The sequence below is a fragment of the Hyperoodon ampullatus genome (genome assembly GCF_949752795.1).
Source record: "Hyperoodon ampullatus genome assembly, chromosome: 2".
Lineage (NCBI taxonomy): Eukaryota > Metazoa > Chordata > Mammalia > Artiodactyla > Ziphiidae > Hyperoodon > Hyperoodon ampullatus.
In genome coordinates, this window is record NC_136915.1 from 4,093,912 (window position 1) to 4,118,605 (window position 24,694).

General features: G+C 45.0%; 1 protein-coding gene across 1 annotated transcript in view; it reads right to left on the reverse strand.

Annotated features, from left to right (window-relative positions):
• The window catches only part of NPHP4 (nephrocystin 4), a 131,850-nt gene that overhangs the window by 62,430 nt on the left and 44,726 nt on the right, over positions 1-24,694 (reverse strand). Inside the window, exon 9 of the mRNA XM_079698616.1 lies at positions 7,373-7,555. Within this exon, the coding sequence (XP_079554742.1) occupies positions 7,373-7,555 (183 nt within the window). The remainder of the gene's footprint in view (positions 1-7,372; positions 7,556-24,694) is intronic.

Genomic DNA, 24,694 nt, shown 5'->3' on the forward strand with positions numbered 1-24,694 from the left:
ATTTTGATTGAAATTGCATTAGACCTATAGGTCAATTTGGGGAGAATTTATATCTTTACTATGTGGAAACAGTCTTCCAATCCATAAAGATGTCTCTCCATTTATTTGGGTCTTCTTTGACTCAGCTTTTGTAAATAATGCTGTTTTTTAGATTTTGCTTTCCAACTGTTGTTAGTGTAAAGACATGCGATTGATTTTTCTATCTTGACCTCCTGTTGTATCCTGCAATCTCCCTAAACTTGTTTATTCTAGGGGCTTTTGGTAAATCCCTTGAGATTTTCCACACAGAAAATCATGTTGCCTGCAAATAAGATTTGTTCCTTCCTTTCCAATCTGTATGGCTTTTAAATTTTGTTTTCTTGCTTTATTGCACTGGCTAGAACTTCCAGTACAATGTTGAATAAGATGTTGAATACTATGTATGGGCATCCTTCACTTGCTCCTGACCTACAGGGAAAAGAAGTCAATCTTTCACCATTAAGTGTGATGCTAACTAAAGGATTTTTGTAGATACTCTTATCAAGATGAGGAAGTTCCTCTTTATTCCTGTTTGCTCAGTTTTTGTCATAAATGGACGTTGAATTTTGTCAAATGCTTCTTCTGCATCAATTGTTATGATCATACGTTTTTCCTTCTTTAGGCTGTGACTATGATGAATTACATATTTTTGACTTTCAAATAGAAAATAGCCTTGCATTCCTGAGATAACCCCCAACTTGGTCATGGTGTATTATTCTTTTTCCATATTGTTGGATCCAATTTGCTAATATTTTGTTGAGTATTTTGCATCTAAGTTCATGAGGCTTATGTATCCATAGTTTTCTTTTCCTGTACTGCCTTTTTCTAGTTTTGATATCAGAGTAATGCAGGCCTTGTTACATGAACTGGGAATTGCTCCTATCTATCCTACTTTCTGGAAGAGAATGTATAAAATCAGTGTTATTTTTCCTTAAAGGAAAAAATGTTTAGGACAATTTACAGTGAATAGGCCTGGATAGTTCTTTTTCAAAAGTATTTTAACCATGAACTCATTTTCTATAAAGTTATAGGACTACTCGGATTATCTAGTTCATCTTTGATAGTTTGTTGTTTAAGACAAACTGATCCATCTCATCTAAATTTTCAAGCTTATGGGCATGGAGTTGTTCATAGTATTCCCCTAATATCCTTTTTATACCTGTGTGGTCTGTAGTGGTATCCCTTCTTTCATTCCTATTATTAGTAATTTGTATCCTCTCTTTTCTTTACTCTTTCAGTCTTATTAAAGGTTTGTCAATTTTACTGAGCTTTTCAAAGAATCAGTTTTTTATTTCACTGGCTTTCTCTAGTTTTTCCTCTATTGTTTTTCTGTTTTCAGTTTTATTAGTTTCTGCTCTTATCTTTATTATTGACTTTCTTCTGCCTTGCTTTAGGTTTATTTTCTTCTTCTTTTCCTAGTTTCTAAAAGTGGAATATTAGATTATTGATTTGAGACTTTTCTCTGTTGTTATATAAGCACTTAATGCTATAAATTTCCATGTAAGCACACTTTAGCTGCACCCTATGAATTCTGATATGTTGTACTTTCATTTTTGTTCACTTCAAAATATCTCCTATATTTTCTTGAGGCTTCCTCTCTGACTTATAGATTATTTAGAAGTGTATGAATTTCCAAGTGTTTCTAATTTTTTATGTTATCTTTGTTATTGGTTTCTAGTTTAATTCTAGAATATACCTTGTGTAATTTCAGTTCTTTTAAAATTAAAGCTTGTTTTATGATCCAGGATATGGTCTATCTTGGTGAATGTTCCATGTGCACTTGAAAAGAATGTGTATCCTGCTGTTGTTGAGTGGAGCATTCCATAAAGGTCATTTAGATCCAGATGCTTAATGATATTGTTCAGTTTTATATGTTGGTGATTCTCTATCTACATATTTATAGTTTACTCCAAGAGGAGTGTTGAAATATCCAACTACAACTGTCAATTTGTCTATTTCTTCTTTCTGCGCTATTAGTTTTTTGCATTTTGAAGCTCTGTGTTAGATGCATACACTTTTAGTATTGTACGTCTTCTTGGTGAATTGACTCTTTTATCATATGTAATACCCCTCTTAATTTCTAGCAATTTCTTTTGCTCCAAGGTCTACTTTGTCTGGTATTAATATAGCTACTCCAGTTATCTTTTGAATAGTGTTTGCACAGAATGGTTTTCCATCCTCTTACTTTTGACCTACCACATCATTGTATTTGAACTGAGTTCCTGGTAAACAGCATACAGTTGGACCTTGAGTTTTTATGCCACCTGACAACTTCTGTCTTGGAGTTGGTGTGTTCAGACTATTTATATGTCATGTAATTACTGGTGTGTCTGGATTCAGAACTATCATTTTATTATGATTTGTTCCCTCTGTTTTTCATTCCTGTTTCCCCTTCCTTGCCTTATTTTGAATTATTCCATCTTATCTATCTATTGGGTTTCTCACTGTCTCTTTGTATCCTATTTTTAGTGACTGCTCTAGGGTTTACAATGTAAATATTTAACTTTTCACGATCTACTCAAAATCTATATTTTATTACCGCAAGTGGAATGTAGAAAGCTTATCACCCTACAGGTCTCTTTACCCGCCCCCTTTGTATTATAGCTGTCTTACCTATTATACCTACATACTTTAAAAATCCTATCAGACACTGCTATACTTTTGCTTCAACCATCAAACATATTTTAAAGAACTCAAAAGGAGGAGAATACTATATTATAGTTATCATTTTTGATGCTCTTCCTTCATTCCTGATGTACCAAGTTTTCATCTGGTATCATTTCTCTTCTGTCTGAAGAAATTCCTTTAGCAATTCTCTTAGAGCATGTCTCCTGCCAATGAATTCTCTTAGTTTTAGTTCATCTGAGAATGTCTTTATCTCACCTTCATTCCTGCAGGACTTTTGCTGGAATAGAATTCTGAGTTCTGGTGTCTTTCTGTTACTGCTTTTAAAATGTTGCTCCATTTCCTTCTGGCCCCCATGATTTCTGCTAAGGAACCTACAGATATTCAAATTATTGTCTCTGTGTAAGTAATGCATCATTTTTCTATGGCTGTTTTCAAGACTTTGTCTTTATTTTTTAGCAGTTTGATTATGATGTGTCTGGTTGTGGATTTCTTTGCATTTATCTCTGGGTTCACTGAACCTCTTCAATCTGTAGGTTTAAGTCTTTTGCCAAATTAGAGGAGTTTGCAGTCACTGTGTCTTCAAATGTTTGTTCTGCACAGAACCCTTTCTCTTCTACTGGGACTCTGATGACACAGGTGTTAGCCTTTGTGGTCCTGCCCCACACGTCCCTGAGGCTTCGTCCACTGTCTTCCAATCACTTTTCTCTCTGTGGTTCAAAGTGGATAAATTCTATTGATTTACCTTCAAGTTCACTGACTGTTTCTTCTGTCATCCCCATTCTGCTATTGAGTCCACCTAGTGAATACTTTACTTTGGCAATTTTATTTTTCAGTTCTAAAATTTCCATTTGCTTCTTCTTTATCTTCCATCTCTTTGCTGAGACTTTCTGTCTTTCCCTTTGTTTCAAAAGTGTTCGCTCCGATTTACTGGAGCATTTTTATAATGCCTGCTTTAAAGGCTCTGTCTGATAATTCCAACATTTGTGTCACCTCAGTATTGATTGCTGTCTGTTGAATGTCTTTCCCTTACGAGTTGAGATTTTCCTTGTTCTTTGTCAATTAAGTTTAGATTGTATCATGGACATTCTGAATATCACATTATAAGATTCTGAGTCTCGTTTAAATCCTATGGAGAATGTTGATATTTTTGTTTAGTCAGGAATCCACCCAGTTGGGTTCAAGCCCCAGTTTCCAACCAGCCTCCTGTGGGTGGTGGTTTCAACACCAGTTCCATTTTCAAAGCCTGTGCAGTGATACTCAGGCCTCTCCTGCCTGGGGTCCACCCAGTGGGCAACTCCATCCACAGTCCAGTTCTCAAAGTCTGCGATATGCTGTGTAGGGTCAGATTCAGGCACGTGAAGCTGGGGGTTAGCTCAGCATTTCTTAGACAACTTTATGGGGTACTTTCCAAGCTCCTCCCTTCTCCAGATCCCCCTAGTTCTTTCCAGTTTCCTGGGGCTCCCCTTCCAATCCTCTGGCCAGACCCCACTGTGCTGCACACCTCTGGTAACGGTACCTGAATGCAAGGCCAAGCAGTGGGGGGACAGAGTGGGGTTGTTTTTTAAGTGCAGGAGTGTATAAAAGAGCTAAAGTTCCCATCTATCATTACTGTAAGACAATATACAATTTCCAAAATTGATATACTAAGAAATAACAGTAGAAGCATAATATTTAGAAAACAAAGTAAATACCATATGTCACAGCTAAGAGTTGAAAGCGGCTGCCTCTGGAGATATTAATTTTTTTAAAGACAATTATTTGCTCAAGGAAAGAATACAGGAGTTGTTTAAGAAGGAAAACGTAATCATAACACACTACTTACCTTCACAGCAAATAATTATAATCACATAAACCGCAAAATTTACTTAGTAAAAAATTATAGGATGTGTATAGCATGTTTTGTTTTTTGTTTTTTGTTTTTTGTTTTTTGTTTTTTGCGATACACGGGCCTCTCACTGTTGTGGCCTCTCCCGTTGCGGAGCACAGGCTCCAGACGTGCAGGCTCAGCAGCCATGGCTCACGGGCCCAGCCGCTCCACGGCATGTGGGATCTTCCCGGACGGGGGCATGAACCCGTGTCCCCTGCATCAGCAGGCGGACTCTCAACCACTGCGCCACCAGGGAAGCCCCTAGCATGTATTTTTCTTCTTTAACATCTGCCACTCCTACTCAACTGTAAGTTCCATGGGATTAGAGATAGTTTTCCCGGAGCAGATACAGGTGTTCAATAAAAAGTCACTGAATGAACAAACAAGATGAAGATCTGACGGGTGCACAGGCAGAGACCAGGCTTACCTAGGTTCCCACCCCTGCGACTGGGTAGCTGCTGGCACTGCTCCATGAGATGAGAAACGCAGGCAGAAGCAGAGCAGCACTTTTAGAGAGCAGGAGAGTGAATCACGTTTGTGGCCAGGGGCAGTTCACTAGTTTAGCTAATTCTATCTGTTTAGAGTAGTGGTCCTCAACTGGGGGCGATTTTGCCCCAGAGGAACACATTCAGCCACGTCTGCAGACATTCAGGCTGTCATCACCGGGGGGATGCTACTGGCATCTAGTGGGAAGAGGCCAGGGATGCTGCTCGACACGCCTTCCAGTGCCCGGGACAGACCCACAGCAAAGAATTACCCCAAACGCTAATAGTGCTGAGGTTGAGAAACCCTGATGAGAAGTGACATTCCTCATGAAAAATGATGGTACTTAATATATTTGTGTCCTTAAGATAGTCAAACCTTCACACCACTTATGCTCCAATATAGTTTACACACTTGAAAAAAAAAAGCAAAGGAAATGTAGTGGCATGACAAGGCTAAAATTAAACAGAATAAGGATTTATTTACATACATACATACACAGAGAGAGAGAGGGAGAATGAGAATGAGAAAATGGCAATGGCTTCAGGATTTCTCATGGCAATTTTATAATAAGGGCTCAAACCAGACCATGTGGGAATGCAGCAAAATGTGGCCCCATAATGAGGGACATTGCTTATAATAAGGAAAGCTGCACAATCAGCTGCTCCCTTATTCAGGTTCCCAAAGCATAATCCAAACCATAAATAATAACACGGAAAATAATGTTTGTCACTAGACTCAGCACACGGATGACATACTGAAATAACAGGTCTGGTCCTTTACCTAAGAAAAATTAGACAATTGAGTCCTAAAAGCCTCCTGTTTGTGCCGCTGAGGCAGGACGGGTATATTTCAGGAATGTCAGCAGGAGAATCAAACAACACACCCAGGCAAAAACGCTGTCACAACCCATTAGCAGTGTCAGGAAGGACTTGGGACATCAGCCAGAGCAGTGGTGTCACACGGTGTCTGTGGCCCCCAGGTCTCTGCTCCCCACCCCGCAAGGCCGCCAACAGGCCAGTGGAGGCCAGGGGATAAGACCCACACACACATGCTTCCACTGGCCCTGTCCCACTTTTATTTGCTTTCTATACTGGGGATCAGAGAAAGCTTCATTTCAAAATAGATTTTTTTTTTAAGTCCTGCTGTGGTCCCTCCCCTCCAGACACAGCTGGAGAGAGTTGAGGTCCAGTGGGTGTGAGTGACAAGCCACAAAGACCAGCCAGGGCAGTGCCCACCACCCGGCTCCCATCCCAGCCTTGTGCACACGAGACACAGCCCCCAGTGCACCAAACGTTTCAAGAGGGCCTTTTTATTAAGGGAACCCTCCTACACTGTTGGTGGGAATGTAAGTTGGTGCAGCCACTGTGGAAAACAGTAGAGAGGTTCCTCGGAAAACTAAAAATAAAATTACCACAGGATCCAGCAATCCCACTCCTGGGCATATATCTGGAGAAAACTCTAATTCAAAAAGATACATCCATCCCAATGCTCACAGAAGCACTAGTCACAATAGCCAAGACAGGGAAGCAAACTGTCCATGGACAGATGAATGGATAAAGAAGATGTGGTACATATATACAATGGAATACTACTCAGCCATAGAAAAGAACAAAATAATGCCTTTTACAGCAACATGGATGGACCTAGAGATTATCATAATAAGCGACGTAAGTCAGAAAGAGAAAGACAAATACCGTACAATATCACTTATATGTGGAATCCAAAATATGACGCAAATGAACCTGTCTATGAAACAGAAACAGAATCAGGGACATAGAAAATAGACGGGTGGTTGCCAAGGGGGAGGGGGTTGGGGGGGGAAGTTTGGGATTAGCAGATGCAAATTGGTGTATTCAGAATGGATAAACAACAAGGTCCTACTGTAGAGCACAGGGAACTATATTCAATATCCTGGGATAAACCATAATGGGAAAGAATATGAAGAAATGTACATATATATATGTTAACTGGGTCACTTTGCTGTACAGCAGTAATTAACACAACATTGTAATTCAACTATACTTCAATCAAAAATAAATTTAAAAAAAAAAGAGGGCTTTTTAAAAAGCACAGAAGTGGATCTCATGGCACCATGTATACAAATAAGAGTCACAGGCCCCGCAGGTCACCTTGAAAGACTGATACATGACCGGGGACATTATAAGACCCCAGATAAAACTGGCCTCAGCGAGTTCACAGCCGACTATGACTCAGAAACCACACTTATTTTTTAAGGGCACAGCCATGACGTGAAAAAAACAGTGCTCATGAAACATCAGCAAACATATTTGTCAGCTTCTGATTTTGAAAATACATGAACTTGCTAGAAGCTCGTAGAAAATAATCATACTTACGGAGCCTCTAACAATTTACCTCTTCGGAGCTCATGCTGGCTGGGGGTACCTTATAGACCAGACAATGCGAGGGGTTGGGCTGGATCCCACCCTGTAGAGGTAACGTCACCCGCCCAGAGCTGGCTTCCAGCACGGGGTTCCAGACAGCCCAGCGCACCATGTGCATACACGCCAGGTTCGACAAGGAGGTGACCGAAGCTGCCTGGAATGGAAACAAAGCACATTGGTCATGAGCCACTACCAAGCCCACTTGGGTGGGGGAAATCAACAGTGCTTTCCTGGTAAAATTTCACTAGAGAGCAGTATAGCAAGGCAGGGGGTCATCACAAAAGAAAAAACCGCCACAGGAGGAGGACACGGCATCACATCAGTGGCTCAAACAGAGCAGGGAAGCCAGACTCTGGTTCTGGGACCCCACCCCCCTAACCAGGACCCTCTTGAAGACCAACACCATCTTTATGACTCCTCCTCTTCCTGTAGGATCTTCCTGCAGGTTTTCAAACACTCTGTGCCTTACCAATATCTACCCAAATCCATGAATAAAACACCAGGAATGGCACTTTGTGTTAGTGATGAGACACTTTGTAAAACGATGAAGAAAACACGTGGATATTGGGAGATTGGGATTGACATATACACACTACTATGTATAAAATAGATAACTAAGGGACTTCCCTGGTGGTGCAGTGGTTAAGAATCCACCTGCCAAAGCAGGGGACACAGGTTTGAGCCCTGGTCCGGGAAGATCTCACATGCCGCAGAGTAACTAAGCCCGTGTGCCACAACTACTGAGCCTGCACTCTAGAGCCTGTGGGCCACAACTACTGAGCCCGCGTGCCACAACTACTGAAGCCCGCGAGCCTAGAGCCCGTGCTCCGCAACGAAGAGTAGCCCCCTCTCGCCGCAACTAGAGAAAGCCCACGCACAGCAATGAAGACCCAATGTAGCCAAAAATAAATAAATAAATAAAATGAAAAGTAAATAATAAAAAAATAAAATAGATAACTAATGAGAACCTAATGTATAGCACAGGGAACTCTACTCAATGCTCTGCGGTGGCCTAAATGGGAAGGAAATCCAGAAAAGAAGGGATATATGTACACATATAGCTGATGCACTTTGCTGTACAGTAGAAACTAACACAACATTGTAAAGCAACTGTACTCCAATAAAAATTATTTCAAAAAAAAGAATACACGTGGATATTCAATTTAGCGTTATTAGCACACAGTTTCTCCCCCAAAGTTTCAGCTCCTAATGGTATGTTCTGTCTATGTAACTTATGTGTAATTAGGAAATCAGTCAGGCTGAATGTTACATGCTGTTCCTTCTTTCACTGTCTCTATCATTGGCCAGATGCAAGGGAAGAGGACCCTAGGACACCTCAGAATTAGCCTCCACGTCCAAACAAAGCCATTTTCACAAATACGGCTTCAGGGCTTGATTCAGTAGTGTTTTAAAGAAACCACTTTCATCCGCTTATTCAAAAAGCGGCGAGAGGGATTTCCTGGTGGTCATGTGGTTAAGACTTCACCTTCCAATGCAGGGGGTGCAGGTTCGATCCCTGGTCGGGGAGCTAAGATCCCACATGGCTCATGGCCCCAAAACCAAAACATAAAACAGAAGCAATATTGTAGCAAAATTCAATAAAGACTTTAAAAATGGTCCAAAAAAAAAAAAAAAAAAGCAGCAAGAATAAAGCGGAACTCGGAGTGGGCCGTGGTCGGGTCCCGAAATTCCTGCTCGGCTGGGCAACAAGACTTGTGATCCACCCCATTATGGCAGCTTCAGAAACAACGGCTCTGCCCCAGGCCCTGAATGGCAGATTCTGCAGGTTCCCTGGCACGTCGGCTCCCCCAGGAAGGCCATTTTGCCGCCAGAGGACACGGGGCGCTTGGCGACACCAGGTGAGACCGGAGCCCAGGAACCCCAAGAGCCCAGCGGCACTAACCACAGTCAGACTGACAGCCGGGACTCGGGGCAGCAGCCTTGCCTGCCTCTGCCCCACAATTCCCAGCCTCAGTGGTAATGCTGCGGAGAAGCCACCCAAAGGCGGCAGGTGTAAAATGCAACGTGGCCACAGCATCTCCCTTCCTGGGAGGACGAGCGCAAAGACATGCGTGGTTCCTCAGTGTCGCCGGGCAGCTGAGGGAGCCGATGGCCCTCCGACCCTCTTGACCACCGGCTGCTGCACGCACGAACCCAGCCGCCCCCAAACTCAGGCCGCGGTCACAGGGAGGCTGACAGCCTGCAAGGAGGGGGCCTCAGACTCTCGGAAGGAATGGAAGCCCAAGCCTGCGTGTGATGGTGCAGACCATGGTCCCAAAGGAAAGGCGATGCCAACGGGGACCCTCTGACCCGAGCTGTGTCTGGGGCCACGGAGGCAGGGAAGGCTCCAGCGGTGTGCCCAGGGCTCCCCACGGACCCTGCTCATGTGGCTGGACACGGGTGAGCTGTGTGCCACTGTCACAGCCAGGACTTGACTGCACTCAGGTAAAGGGCAGATCGTCACACACACACACAAAAGGACTGTGGCTGGAATCCAGCACAGGCGGCTTGATGGCCAACTGGCTGAAACCACAGCAGAGGGTGTGCACGAGGGGACCCCAATACGGAACAGGAAGCGTGCATTTCATCCAAGTCAGTCTTCCCAGACTGTTCCAGATGCTATCCCATCCCGTTATATCCTTTATATCCGCGTGGGGGAACATCCAGAATCAGTGTCTAGTTGTGAATTAATCTCTCTTTCCTGAGGCCCCCTCGTAACTGGACCTCACACCACCCACTTCAGCTTATTCTGACCCTTTACTGGAGCCAAACTTCAGACCATGGGTGGGATACTTCATACCACCACATGAGCAAGGGTTTGGGTCCCTGTCAACTCAACGAGGAAAAAAAAAAAACAACCCACATCCTAGAAGTACAGGCAAAGAATCAGCTGAGTTAAGAATCCTAAGAGTCTGATTCTGTGCCGTAACTTTCAGTGTCTGTCAAATACAAAGACGGCGGCCTGCCCTTCCCAGCCCGTTAGCCATTGACAGGATAAAACAGTACTGAACAACTACAGTGTACCAGGGAAAAGTTGATATAAGTCTATTGCTTTTTAAGAATAAATTATAAATGTATTAGCAAAACTGGCCACTAAAAAAGCTATAAGGATTCAATACTACCTAGACTACATTTGCAAACAGCCGTCTCCCAAAAAATTCGGAAGTTTATTACAGGATCCAAATGAAAACAAAAAAAAAACGTGCCCCCATTTTCATGCTAATTGTGCAACCCCTCGTGGCTTAACCTTTCAAACGCAGTGACTGATCCCCAGCTTCCGGTTTCACACACCTTTGGATTTTCTCGTCTTCAGTCTACACAGCACTCTTCTGTGGAAGGCAGCTGTCAGTTACACAAACATCCACTTCCCACACTTTGTTTTAACAGCCCAGGAACAAAACCTAGAAGAGGCAGGAAGGATCCTCCCCCGAGCCTCCAGAAGGAACAAGGCCCTCCCGACGCCTCGATTGTGGCCCCGCAGATTCTGGATCCAGAACTGACTGAGAGAGAATAAATGTCTGTTGTTTTAAGCCAAGTAGTTTGTGGCAATGTGTTCAGGCCGCCCCAGGAGGAATCCTCTTGGCCCCTGTCCTCAGACCAACTCAGAAATCCCTTCGAGGCAGGTAAAACTTCAGGTTATTTCACGAGGTTGATTTTCCTTTCGACCTACAGTGAGACCTAATTCCTCCTGCCGGAGCCCCCAGTCACCCACTGAGCCCCCTCCATGCTAACTCTGGTCACCGCAGCCCAAGGCCCAGAAACACACTGCAGAGGTGACAGGGAACCCATAGGGTGGGGGGAGGTCCCCTGGCCCTGAGGCCACCTCCCGAGACAGAGCTGGGCCCGAGGGCCAGACCCTGGATGGCGGCAGCCACGCTGGGGCCCCTGGTGAGCACAAATGAGAAAAGCAAACTGTTGTGTCAGAACGTGTCCAAATGTCCCCGACAGCACGCCCATCACAGAGGCTGTGGTGACCGAGAGTCACAGAGAGAGATTTAGGAAGCACGGGACAGACGGAGGAAGGGAGCAGAAGGCAGGCCGGCCTGGGCCAGGCACAGGTCTGTTCTGGGGTGTCCCTCACATGCACCGGCCCACGTGACCCTCTGCACCGTCCGCGAATGCTGACCACGGAGGGAGGGCCAAGGCCCACCCCAGCGGCACAGACCAAGGAGCATGCACCCGCCTACGAGCCGGGCCGGTCCACACTGGCAGCCGGCGGCTCTGAGGTCTCAGAGCTGGGCCACAGGCAACACACAAGGTTAAGAAGACTCGTTTCCCGCATCCTCCTGAGAGGACACTGGGTGCCTGGCCACTGAGGTGAACCTCGCAAGGCCCGAGAGCCTGAAACACACCCAAGGGGAAGAGTTAGGAGAGAAACAGGCGCCCAGAGCCGGAATCTCGCCCCTCCTTCCTGCCAAGGAGCACGAGGCACCCAGGACCACCGGGCCAAGCGAAGGCTCACAAACCACACACCATCAGCCCAAGGTCATTCCTTCCAGAAATGGATCGATTATACGCCAAAAGCTTTTCCAACTCAGACGTACAGAGAACGCGGCAGCTGCTGCAGACTGATTTCCTTCATCCACATTCAGGGTGGAAAAGGAAACCTAACGACATATAATTGAAGTCGTTTAAGCTGCCCGTATACGACACAGTGTCTGCAGAGTCATTTAAAAGCACAGTAATCATTTGGCAGGCAATATTTTCATTTCATTCTACAGAGCACAGTAATTATTTTTAAACATACACATGAGCAATGAAAAACAACAGGGGTATGGTTTTAAGAAAGCTGTAAACCTAGAATGACTCTTCATACCGGCTAAAGGGCTCATAACACTCTGGTCCTCTTTGCAAAAAAGATATCAACTCAACAAGAGCTCAAAGAAGCAATAGGGAATCCGTCCTGAGTTTGGGGCCGTGGCTGGTGAGGTGGACAGGCGTGCAGCCTCTTGTCCTTCGGAGTCTGCGACCCAGCAGCCAGAGCGTGGGCACTCCAGGGACTTTGTATCTGCGTCCTCTGGAAAACCGGCCCCTAGCCGGGGTCTGCTTCCCTCCTCGCATCTCCCACTGGGTCCTACAGAGCCCTTGACCTTGGGGCTCAGGCTTGGTAGCCTGGCATCCCTTCCTGCGGGCACCTCTGTTCCATGGGGCCGTGACCGCAGTGCAGGTCAACAGGGAACTCCACGGCCTGGAATAACGGCTACTACAGGGAAGGGATGCACTGAGGCCAGCCCTAGCCTTTCTATCAGGGGTTCCTAGTGGGGTCTCAGGAGAAGGCGGCTCACTTGCGTTCGGAGTCACCACCCGGGGAAGAAGTAAGCCTGAAGCTGTCTGCTGCCACCCCTACCCCAACCCCCAGGGCACCATGAAATCCTGAGCACAGCGGGAGAGAAGCGGGCAACAGGGAAACACGCAGGGCAGGCGAGGGAACGCAGGGGAGAGGGACGGAGGGGAACAGCCTCCATGCCAGCCAGGCTGAGGCCGTGCAGAGGATGCAAGACCTGAAAGAAAAAGTTGGCCAGCTGGACTTGAAACCAAGAAACAGCATTACCACTGGGGACAAGTGGGAAAGAGGACATGGGATCTCTCTGCTTATTTCTTACAACAGCATGTGAAACTGTAATGACGTCAAAATACAGTGTAATTTAAAAAACAGTGAGGTACATGACAAAAGCTATATAAAGTGCTGGTAAAAAAAAAAAAAAAAAACTGTTTAATGACTGTCCACAAAAAAAGAAGATCCAGAACACATGAAAGAGAAAATCCCACTTACAAGAGCAATACAAAAATTAAATACCTGTGAATAAACTTAGTAAGAACTGTTCAACTGTTTAAAATCTACATTGTAAACCTATATTTAAAATCACTCCCAAAAGACACAAAAACAGAAGTGGACCAACAGAAAGACTTCCCTTCTTCCTGGTTAGGACATCACAAATTAATAAATTTAATGCAATCCCAATAAAAATGCCAACGAGCTCTCTTTATGGAGCTAGACCTGTTGATGCTGAAGTTCCTCGGGAAAAGCAAACGTGGGAAGAGCAGTAAGAGCCAGGAAGGGGAGGGGCTGCAGGCCGCACCCGCCACCGAGAGACCCAGCAGCCTCGGGGCCGTGACGCTGTGGTCCCAGCACAGAAACAGAGCAGCCACGGGCAGAATAAAGGTCTAGAAGCAGATGCAAGTATAAACGGAGATCTAGCGTATAACTAAGAGGCATCTTAAATCACTGCAGCACAGAAGGACTTTTTAATAAGTAGCATCGGGACAACTGGATGGCCACTGGAAAAAGATAAAATGAGATCCATTCCTCACACCACAAAGGAGATCTAAACCTAAACACTGAAACTATACACGTACTAGGAGAAAACACGGATAAATTCTTCTACAGGAGTAGGGAAAGGCTTTTTAACTACAACTCAAAATCCAGATACAACGAAAGAAAAGACTGATACGTTTGACTGCATCAGAAAATTTTGACGTTTACATGATGTTATGGACTGAATGTTTGTGTTCCCCAAAATTCATACATTGAAGCCCTGATTCCAAAGTGATGGCATCTGGAGGTGGGCCTTTGGGAGGTACTTCGGTTTAGATGAGGTCATGACAGTGGGGCCCCCATGGTGGGATTAGTGCCCTTATAAGAAGGGAAAGAGAGAGCTCCCCCTCTCCCTCCACACACAGAACACCACTGAAAGGCCACGTGAGCACACAGCTAGAGGGTGGTGTCCACAAACCAGGAGGAGAGGCCTCACCAGGAACCAGATCTGCAGGCGCCTTGATCTTGGACCTCCAGCCTCCAGAACTGCGGGAAATACATGTCTGTTGTTTAAGCCACCCAATATATGGCATTTTGTTACAGCAGCCTGAGCAGACTAAGACACGTGGCCCGAAAAAATCAGGGACGAGGGGAATAAGAAGACAAATGACAAAACTGGGAGAAAATATCTGCAATATATGTCTCAGATAAAGCGAGGAAGTATCCTTAACATACAAAGAGCTCTTAGCATTTGATGACAAGGTGCAAGAGCACTACAGAAAAATGGGCAAAAGACATGAATAGACAACTCACACACATATGAAAACATGTTCAACTTCATTTATAATCAGAGAAATGCAAAGTCAACTATACTGTGATACCATTTCTTGCCCATCAGATTAGCAGAACTCAAAAGCTTGATGATGCAACTATTGGTGAGCCAGTGGGGAGACAGGTCCCCCAGTACACTGCCAGTGAGAACAGAACAGCGTGCAAACCCTCTGGAGAAACTGGACAACAGCTAACAATATATACATTTAACCTCCAATCCAGCAAACCCACTTCTAGGAACTCACCCTGAAGGTGCCCCTCCTACAATACAAAAGTGCACACGCACAAGACCATTCATTTCAGCATCACTTACAGCTGCAAAATACTGGAAACTATCTGAATATCCAAATATAGATAATCGGGCAAATAAACTGCAGAGAACAATGGAGCAAGTGCAGCTGGAAAAAGAAGCGGGGAGGCAGGACTGCCGGGTGGGACTGCCAGGGTGAGCTGGGCCAGGGAGAAGACGCAAGGAGCCGCAAGGACCACGCACAGGTCTGCTGTCCCCCACCCCCGTGTGTAAAGGGGAGCTGAGTCAACGCCCACACATCTGTGATATTCGCACAAAGCAGCCCAGGAAGGAGGGGCCCCGAGCAACAGAGCTGGCTCCCACCAGGAGACTCTTCTCGGACCACCTTTTGGTAGAACTTTGACTTTCAAAACTGTATTTGTGTTCTTTATATTCCAAAAATAAAACTAAATCAGGGCTTCCCTGGTGGCGCAATGGTTGAGAATCTGCCCGCTAATGCAGGGGACACGGGTTCGAGCCCTGGTCTGGGAGGACGCCACATGCCGCGGGGCAACTGGGCCCGTGAGCCACAACTACTGAGCCTGCGCATCTGGAGCTTGTGCTCCGCAACAAGAGAGGCCACGATAGTGAGAGGCCCGAGTACCGCGATGAAGAGTGGCCCCCACTTGCCACAGCTAGAGAAAGCCCTCGCACAGAAACAAAGACCCAACACAGCAAAAATAAATTAATTAATAAACTCCTACCCCCAACATCTAAAAAAAAAAAAAAAACTAACTCAATAAGGACGGGCAGAGGAAATAACTATAAAACTGAAAGCAAAGAGAAACAGAAGGACCTGACTGCATTCAGGTGAACAGCGTGAACACACAGAAGGGGCCAAGCCAAGGGACCCAGGACAACACTGGCTGCTCCCCTGGGTCTCGGCCGCTAACCCTGAGCCCTGAACTCTGCCTGGTAGGTTTGTTTCTGACAGCGGTCTGGGTGAAGCTACTCTGACGTTACTTTAGGCGCATCCTAGGATTGAGCAAGCGAGTTGCCATGTGGACGGCACTGGGAGCCAGGCTTCTCTGCGGAAGGAGAGGTGCAAACATGGAAGGTGAAGCCTGGGGCGCCCCGCCAGGTGGATGGGGCCCAGCAACAGCTCAACTCCTAAGCCGTGTGCGTGCACACGGATGCGTGTACATGTGTGTGCGTCTATTTACGTACGTGTGTGCATGCGTACCCGTGTGTGCGCATATACGGGCATGTGTGTTTCCATATGTAAACCGTCCTAGCTCTGTCCACTGAGCGGGCTTAGAAACAAAGACGATCCCAGCGCCCAGACCTGGATTCTAACACTTTCCCCTTTAAAAAGAGCCAGCGCTCGTCCTCAATGGTGAAAAACTGAAACCATTTCCACTAAGATCAGGAACAAGACAAGGTTGCCCACTCTCACCACTCTTATTCAACATAGTTTTGGAAGTTTTAGCCACAGCAATCAGAGAAGAAAAGGAAATAAAAGGAATCCAAATCGGAAAAGAAGAAGTAAAGCTGTCACTGTTTGCAGATGACATGATACTATACATAGAGAATCCTAAAGATGCTACCAGAAAACTACTAGAGCTAATCAATGAATTTGGTAAAGTTGCAGGATACAAAATTAATGCACAGAAATCTCTGGCATTCCTATATACTAATGATGAAAAATCTGAAAGTGAAATCAAGGAAACACTCCCATTTACCATTGCAACAAAAAGAATAAAATATCTAGGAATAAACCTACCTAAGGAGACAAAAGACCTGTATGCAGAAAATTATAAGACACTGATGAAAGAAATTAAAGATGATACAAATAGATGGAGAGATGTACCATGTTCTTGGATTGGAAGAATCAACATTGTGAAAATGACTCTACTACCCAAAGCAATCTACAGATTCAATGCAATCCCTATCAAACTACCACTGGCATTTTTCACAGAACTAGAACAAAAAATTTCACAATTTGTATGGAAACACAAAAGACCCCGAATAGCCAAAGCAATCTTGAGAACGAAAAATGGAGCTGGAGGAATCAGGCTCCCTGACTTCAGACTATACTACAAAGCTACAGTAATCAAGACAGTATGGTACTGGCACAAAAACACAAAGATAGATCAATGGAACAGGATAGAAAGCCCAGAGATAAACCCACGGACATGTGGTCACCTTATCTTTGATAAAGGAGGCAGGAATGTACAGTGGAGAAAGGACAGTCTCTTCAATAAGTGGTGCTGGGAAAACTGGATAGGGACATGTAAAAGTATGAGATTAGATCACTCCCTAACACCATACACAAAAATAAGCTCAAAATGGATTAAAGACCTAAATGTAAGGCCAGACACTATCAAACTCTTAGAGGAAAACATAGACAGAACACTCTATGACATAAATCACAGCAAGATCCCTTTTGACCCACCTCCTAGAGAAATGGAAATAAAGACGAAAATAAACACATGGGACCTAATGAAACTTCAAAGCTTTTGCACAGCAAAGGAAACCATAAACAAGACCAAAAGACAACCCTCAGAATGGGAGAAAATATTTGCAAATGAAGCAACTGACAAAGGATTAATCTCCAAAATTTATAAGCAGCTCATGCAGCTCAATAACAAAAAAACAAACAACCCAATCCAAAAATGGGCAGAAGACCTAAATAGACATTTCTCCACAGAAGATATACAGACTGCCAACAAAAACATGAAAGGATGCTCAACATCTTTACTCATTAGAGAAATGCAAATCAAAACTACAATGAGATATCATCTCACACCAGTCAGAATGGCCATCATCAAAAAAGTCTAGAAACAATAAATGCTGGAGAGGGTGTGGAAAAAAGGGAACACTCTTGCACTGCTGGTGGGAATGTGAATTGGTACAGCCACTATGGAGAACGGTATGGAGGTTCCTTAAAAAACTACAAATAGAACTACCACATGACCCAGCAATCCCACTACTGGGCATATACCCTGAGAAAACCATAATTCAAAAAGAGACATGTATCAAAATGTTCATAGCAGCCCTATTTACGATAGCCCGGAGATGGAAACAACCTAAGTGTCCATCATCGGATGAATGGGTAAAGAAGATGTGGCACATATATGCAATGGAATATTAGTCAGCCATAAAAAGAAATGAAATTGAGCTATTTGTAATGAGGTGGATGGACCTAGAGTCTGTCATACAGAGTGAAGTAAGTCAGAAAGAGAAAGACAAATACTGTATGCTGACACATATATATGGAATTTAAGGAAAAAAATGTCATGAAGAACATAGGGGTAAGACAGGAATAAAGACACAGACCTACTAGAGAATGGACTTGAGGATATGGGGAGGGGGAAGGGTAAGCTGTGACAAAGTGAAAGAGCGGCATGGACATATATACACTACCAAACGTAAGGTAGATAGCTAGTGGGAAGCAGCCGCATAGCACAGGGAGATCAGCTCGGTGCTTTGTGACCGCCTGGAGGGGTGGGATAGGGAGGGTGGGAGGGAGACGCAAAAGGGAGGGGATATGGGAACATATGTATATGTATAACTGATTAAATTTGTTATAAAGCAAAAAATAAAAAATTTTAAAAAATTAAAAAAAAAATAAAAAGAGCCAGCGCTCATCAAAACCAAGGAAAGTCTGAGAAACCGTCACAGTCCAGAAGAGCCTGAGGAGACATGATGACTAAATGTCATGTGGCCTCCTGGATGGGGTCCTGGAGCAGAAAAGGACATTAGGTAAGGAAATTCGACTTGCCTAAAGTATGGACTTAGGTTAGTAACAATGCATCAATGCTGGTTCATTAGGTGTGACAAATGTACCATCCTAATGACGTTAATAATAGGGGAAACTGGGAATGGGTATATGGGATCTCTCTGCACTATCTTCTCTGTTTTTCTGTAAATCTAAAACTTTCCCCAAATAAAAAGCGTTTTAGAAAAAGGAAGAGGCGGTAAAGCACAGCTCCCCACATAAATGGCTGATTCCAGAGCTGGAACAGGGAAGAGGCAAGATGAGCCTGAAGCATCTTCTGCCAGAAAGCCAGAAAACGCTCAAAAAACAAACCATGACGGGGGATGTCACAGGGACACAGCCTGAAGGGACTCTGGCTAAGTATGGGACAATTTGAACACCAAAAATAATTAGGGGTGGTCATTTTCAAAACAGGGATCCAGAAGTGCATACCAATATGGACTCCATGGCCGTATCAATCAATCCATCCATCCGCGGGGGAGAAGGGAGGGCTGTGGACAGTAGAAAGGCAGGTGGGGGAAAGGCTGGGGTTGGAAATCATGCTTCTGAGAGAGGCAGCGATGGATGCCAACCTAGGGGGACATTCAGACAAGGAGCAGGTATCTGCGCGGCTTAAAGAGTCTCCCCACGGTCTGCTTATTAGTTGCAAGGAGAAAAGCAGTAACTCCACAGCGGAGACATCACACAACACCCAACCAACGACCCAAGTGAACAAGGCCAGTGCGGTTCAGATGGACACCACGCACCTGCACCTGTGGCCATGAGACCCTGGGGACACGCCTCACACAGTGTCCAGCAGGGTGCACAACCCGACTTCACCAGGAGGGGACACATCAGCAAATCCAAAATAAGGAACTTCCTCTCTAGGACATTTTTTAAAGGAGGGAGAACATGGCATAAAAACTAAAGTCTTAGAAAGACAAAGAAAGGCTGTGGAGCTGATCCAGGTTGAAGGGGACCACAGAGCCGCGTGATCCTGCACTGGGTCCTGTACTGAGAGAAACACTGCAAAGGACACGGCTGGACGGATGGACGGAACCGAAAGGTGGATGGGAGATGGGGACGTGGCGTGGATGCCAAGTGAACTAAGGTTGACTCCTGCACTGTGCTGACACGGGGGACACCCGCAATCTTGAGGAGGCATGGAGGCAGTTAGGGGTCAGGAGCATGATGTCTGCAGTTTACTCTCAAGTGGTTCAGAGAAAATAACGTCTGTGAGTCTACATACATGCACACATGCGTGCGCACACACACACACACACACGGGGAAGGAGGGAGGAAACATGAGCAAGCAAGTGCAAATAAAGCAAATGGGGCAAATGTAATCAGTGAAACTGGACCAACACTAAACCAGTATTTGTTGTATTTCTGCAACGTGTCTGGAAGTCCTTACAGAAATAAAATAAAAAGGTTTTGGCAGAACAAAATAAAGTCCTACTATGCCTTTAAAAAAAAAAACAGTGTGAAGAAAATGAAAAGGCAAGCCACAGACTGAAAAAATATTCACAATCTATGTATCTGACAAAGAACTTATCCAAAATATATAAAAGAAACTCCCATCCACGCAATGAAAAAGGCAAACAACCCAAAACAATGGAATGACCACTTGACAAAGGCAGATTAGGAACAGCCAACAAACACACAAACAAGTACACAGTATCACTGGTCGCCACGGAAATGCAAAGCAAAGCCACAGTCACAACCCCTAAAGTGCCTAAAATTAAAATGACAAGCAGAATCCAATGCTGGTGAGCATGCAGAGGCACCAAGCTCTCAGACAGCGCTGGTGCGACCACCTGGAAAAGCTGGCACGGCTTAAAAGGAAAGCGCACGTCTGTCTGTGACCCAGTCACTCTGCTCCACGGTATTTACCAAAGAGAAATGAAAATATACGTCCATAAAAAGACTTGCCCAAGAATGTTTCAGGCAGCTCCATTCATAAAGTAGAAAAGCCCACCAAGCGAAAAATGAAGAAACAAATTCACAGGACAGAAAACTCAGCAATAAAAATGAATGAACCGGGACTTCCCTGGTGGCGCAGTCGTTAAGAATCCGCCTGCCAATGCAGGGGACACGGGTTCGAGCCCTGGTCCGGGAAGATCCCACATGCCGCAGAGCAACTAAGCCCGTGCGCCACAACTACTGAGCCTGCGCTCTAGAGCCCGCGAGCCACAACTACTCAGCCCACGTACCTCGACTACTGAGGCACGCGTGCCTGGAGCCTGTGCTCTGCAACAAGAGAAGCCACCGCAATGAGAAGCCCACGCACTGCAACGAAGAGTAGCCCCCGCTTGTCCCAACTAGAGAAAGCCCGCACGCAGCAACGAAGACCCAACGTGGCCAAAAATAAATAAATAAGTAAATTTTAAAATTTAAAATAAAAAATGAATGAACCACGTGAATGAATGTCCAAACCATTATGCTGGATGGGAGAAATCCAGACACATAAAGCATATTCTACATTATTCCATTTAGATGAAGTTCAAAAATAGGCAAAACCCATCTGTGGTTGTAGTGGGCTGAATAATGGCCCCCAAAGATATCAGGCCCTAATCCCCAGAACTCGTAAATATTACTTTGTAAGGTCAAGGGATCTTTTCAGACAGGATTAAGTTGAAGATCTTGGGAAGGAAAGATCATCCTGGACTACCTGACTGGCCCTAAATGCAGTCACGAGTGTCCTTATTAGAGGGAAGCAGAGCGGGGTTTGAGACACACACCGAGGAGCGGGCCGTGCCAACGTGGAGCAGCAGAGACGTGAAGATGCAGGCCTGCAAGAGTGGAGGGATGGGGCCGCAGCCAAGGACTGCCAGCAGCCCCCGAAGCTGGCAGAGGCAGGGAGGAGCACCCCCTGTGGCCTCCAGAGGGAGCACAGCCCTGCCCACACCTTGTTTCCAGCCCAGTGATACTGACTCCAGACTTCTGGCCTCCAGAACTATGAGAGAATACACATCCATTGTTTTACCCTATCAAATGTGTGGTAATTTGGTAAGCAGTCACAGAAAATTCATGAAGTTTCTAAAGATAAAAACCAAGCCAGCAATTGCTGACAGGGGGTGGGAACTACCTGGGAGGGACAGGAGCAGACTTCTGGAAGAGTAGAGAGGTTCTGCACCTTGGAAGCGGTGGGGGAGACACAGGTGACACTAGTCAGAACTCACAGAAGTAAGCGTAGACCTGTACAGGTCCCCAAAGGTAAGCTTTACTTCAAGAACAAAACAATCATGTGAGCCCCTGAAGTGCCTGAGACCAGACCCTTCCTCGACTTGCCAGATCTACCAGGAGAGTCACTTTCTGTTGCTTAAGCTGGATTGAATGGAGTTTCTGTTTCTAGTAACCATAAGAGTCTCAACTCACACGCCTACAGAGACGTGCATTTGCACCAAAGAAGTGGCCCCTGGAAGTCCAGCAGTTACACAGGCTCTTCGTCACCTGCACCCAGAATGACTCCACCTGCCTCGCTCCCAGGAGTGGGAGGCACCGGCCTTTTTCTGATTCTACAGGATGTAAGATGCCCCACCCCACCCCCAACTAAGCACACTGCCTGAGCAGGAAAGCAGAGGTTACGGGTGGGGTGCTGCAAGAGAAAAGGAAGGATGCCGCAGAACATGGAAGCTTCTGTGCATTGCATACCAATATCCTGAGCAATCACCAAATTAATAATGGATGGGGGATTCCTCCAGATCATTTCCTGAAGCCGTGTGAGGAACTGACTTGAGCAAGAAACCTTCAGCTGGTTCCCAAAGTGAAAACCTGACAAGTGTTATAAGGTGTTAGAAGGAGGGGACAATTACAGGAGCACTTTCACCCGTGACAGCCTACTATCAGCAGTCTTATCTCCAGAAGAAATAACAGAGGAACACCAGCTCCATGTTTAACCAGAGACCTGTAAGTCAACAGAGCAGAAGGAACCACAAACAAGCAAGGCAGGGCTGCCATCCCAGCACCTCACTTGGGCCTGCAGTGGAAGCCGTTTCCTCATTCTCTCCAAGGAAACACCACCAATGGGGAAATGAGAGGCAGCTCCGCCCAAGGCAGCGTTACCGGGCCCATATCACTGAATTAACGGTGAGTTGTTCCACCTTTGGTGAGAAATACCGAACGACGCACTAAAGTCAGAGATGTTAGATGCAGCGCACCTTAAACTCCTGGGGCAAAACCAAACCACGATGAACACCCGTAATTTATGAGATTTGGGACTGGGTAGAATTGTGCTAAACCAAAGAAGTGATGGAGACAAAGAGAAACTTACTTCAAAAGGTCAGTCAGGGGAGGATCCTGCAAAGAAGGCGGAGCAGGAGACACCAGGAATCTCTCCCCACTGGACAACACCAGCTCTGGCAGAACTGTCTGGTGTAATTATTTTGGAACTCGGGAGACTACTGAAGGCCTGCAACCTCCAGGGGAAGAACTGGACAGTAAGTTGTGGTAAACTGGGGGTAAATTCAGCTCTTAGCCCAGCAGCAGCTCCCCACCCCCACCCCAGCCAGGGGGCAGGCAGCTGTGCCCATGTTCCTGGGACAGCCTGTGGACAGCCTGTGGGAACCAGGGTGGGAAAAAAGACCCCCTCCTCTAAAGATTGGGTATCCATGCTCTGATTTTTTTTTTAACATCTTTATTGGAGTATAATTGGTTTAGTTATGGTGTGATAGTTTCTGCTGTATAACAAAGTGAATCAGCTATACGTATACATATATGCCATATCCCCTCCCTCTTACATCTCCCTCTCACCCTCCCTAACCCACCCGTCTATGCTCTGATTGCTGCTTCTGATCACAGAGGTACAGGAAAGGGGAATGCACCAGTGTTGTTGTACCTTCCCTCCAGCTGCAGAGGATTTGAAGGCTCAGAGCCTTTTCCACCTTCATTTTTCTTTTTCCTCTTTTGGGAGCCAGACCTTAAAGACTCAGACATTCAAAAACAGCTGCATGTATGTGGAAAATTAGAAAGTGACCATGTATGCCCAGGGAAAGGCACAGGCTCAGAAAAGACCTAAGAAGAACTTAAGTTTATACCTCTGGATGATCCTCAGCACACAGAAAGCCCATAGAAATCCAAAAAAAAAAAAAAAAAAAAGGATAATAATAAAAAACAGCAAACCCTGGGGTATGGGCAGATCTGATTTCCAGAGCTGCCACATTATTAGACCCAAGTGCCCAGTGTTCAACAACAAAAACAAAAGCACAAGGCACACAAAGAAACAGAAAAGTATGGCCCATTCAAAGGAAAAAATAAATCAACAGAAACTGTCCCTGAAAACGACCTAATGGCAGATATACTAGACAAAGGCCTTAAAACTACTGTCTTAAAGATGCTCAAAGAACTAAAGGAAGACGTGGAGAAAATCACGAAAACCCTGTATGAACAAAATGGAAATATCAATAAAGAGACAGAAAACCTAAATAGAAATTCTGGAGCTGAAAATTACAATAACCAAAAATGAAAAATTCACTGGAGGGATTCAAAGGCAGATTTGAACATGCAGAAGAAAGAATCAATGAACTTGAAGATAGAACAATGGTAATTATGAGTCTGAAAAAGAAAAAAAATTGAAAAAAAACCAGAAGGAACTTAAGGGACCTATGGGACACTATCAACTGGACCAATATACACATCATGGGAGTCCCAGGAGACAAGCGAGAGAAAGGGACAGAGAGAGTATCTGAAGAAATAATGGCTGAAAACCTCCCAAATTTGATGAAAGACATGAATATAAACATCCAAGAAGCTCAATGGACCTGAACAGATGCACACTGAGATACACTGTAATCAAACTTTCAAAAGACAAAGAGCAAAAATGGAAAGCAAGGAGAGAAGCAAACTGTCACATACAAGGGATCCTCAATAAGATTATCAGCACATTTCTCATCAGAAACTTGAGGCCAGAGACAGTGAGCCAGCATACCAAAGTGCTAAGAGGAAAACAAAACTGTGAACCAAGAATCCTATATCTGGCAAAACTCTCCTTCAAAACTGAGGGAGAAATTAAGACATACCTAGATAAACAAAAGCTGAAGGAGTTCATTATCACTAGACCTGCTTGCAAGAAATGCTCAAGGGAGTCCTGCAGGGTGAAATGGAAGGACACTAGACAGTAACTCAAAGTCATATGGGAAAAAAAAGATCTCAATGAAGGTAAATATATGGACAGTTATAAAAGCTAATATTATTGAAACAGTGGCTTGTTACTGCTCTT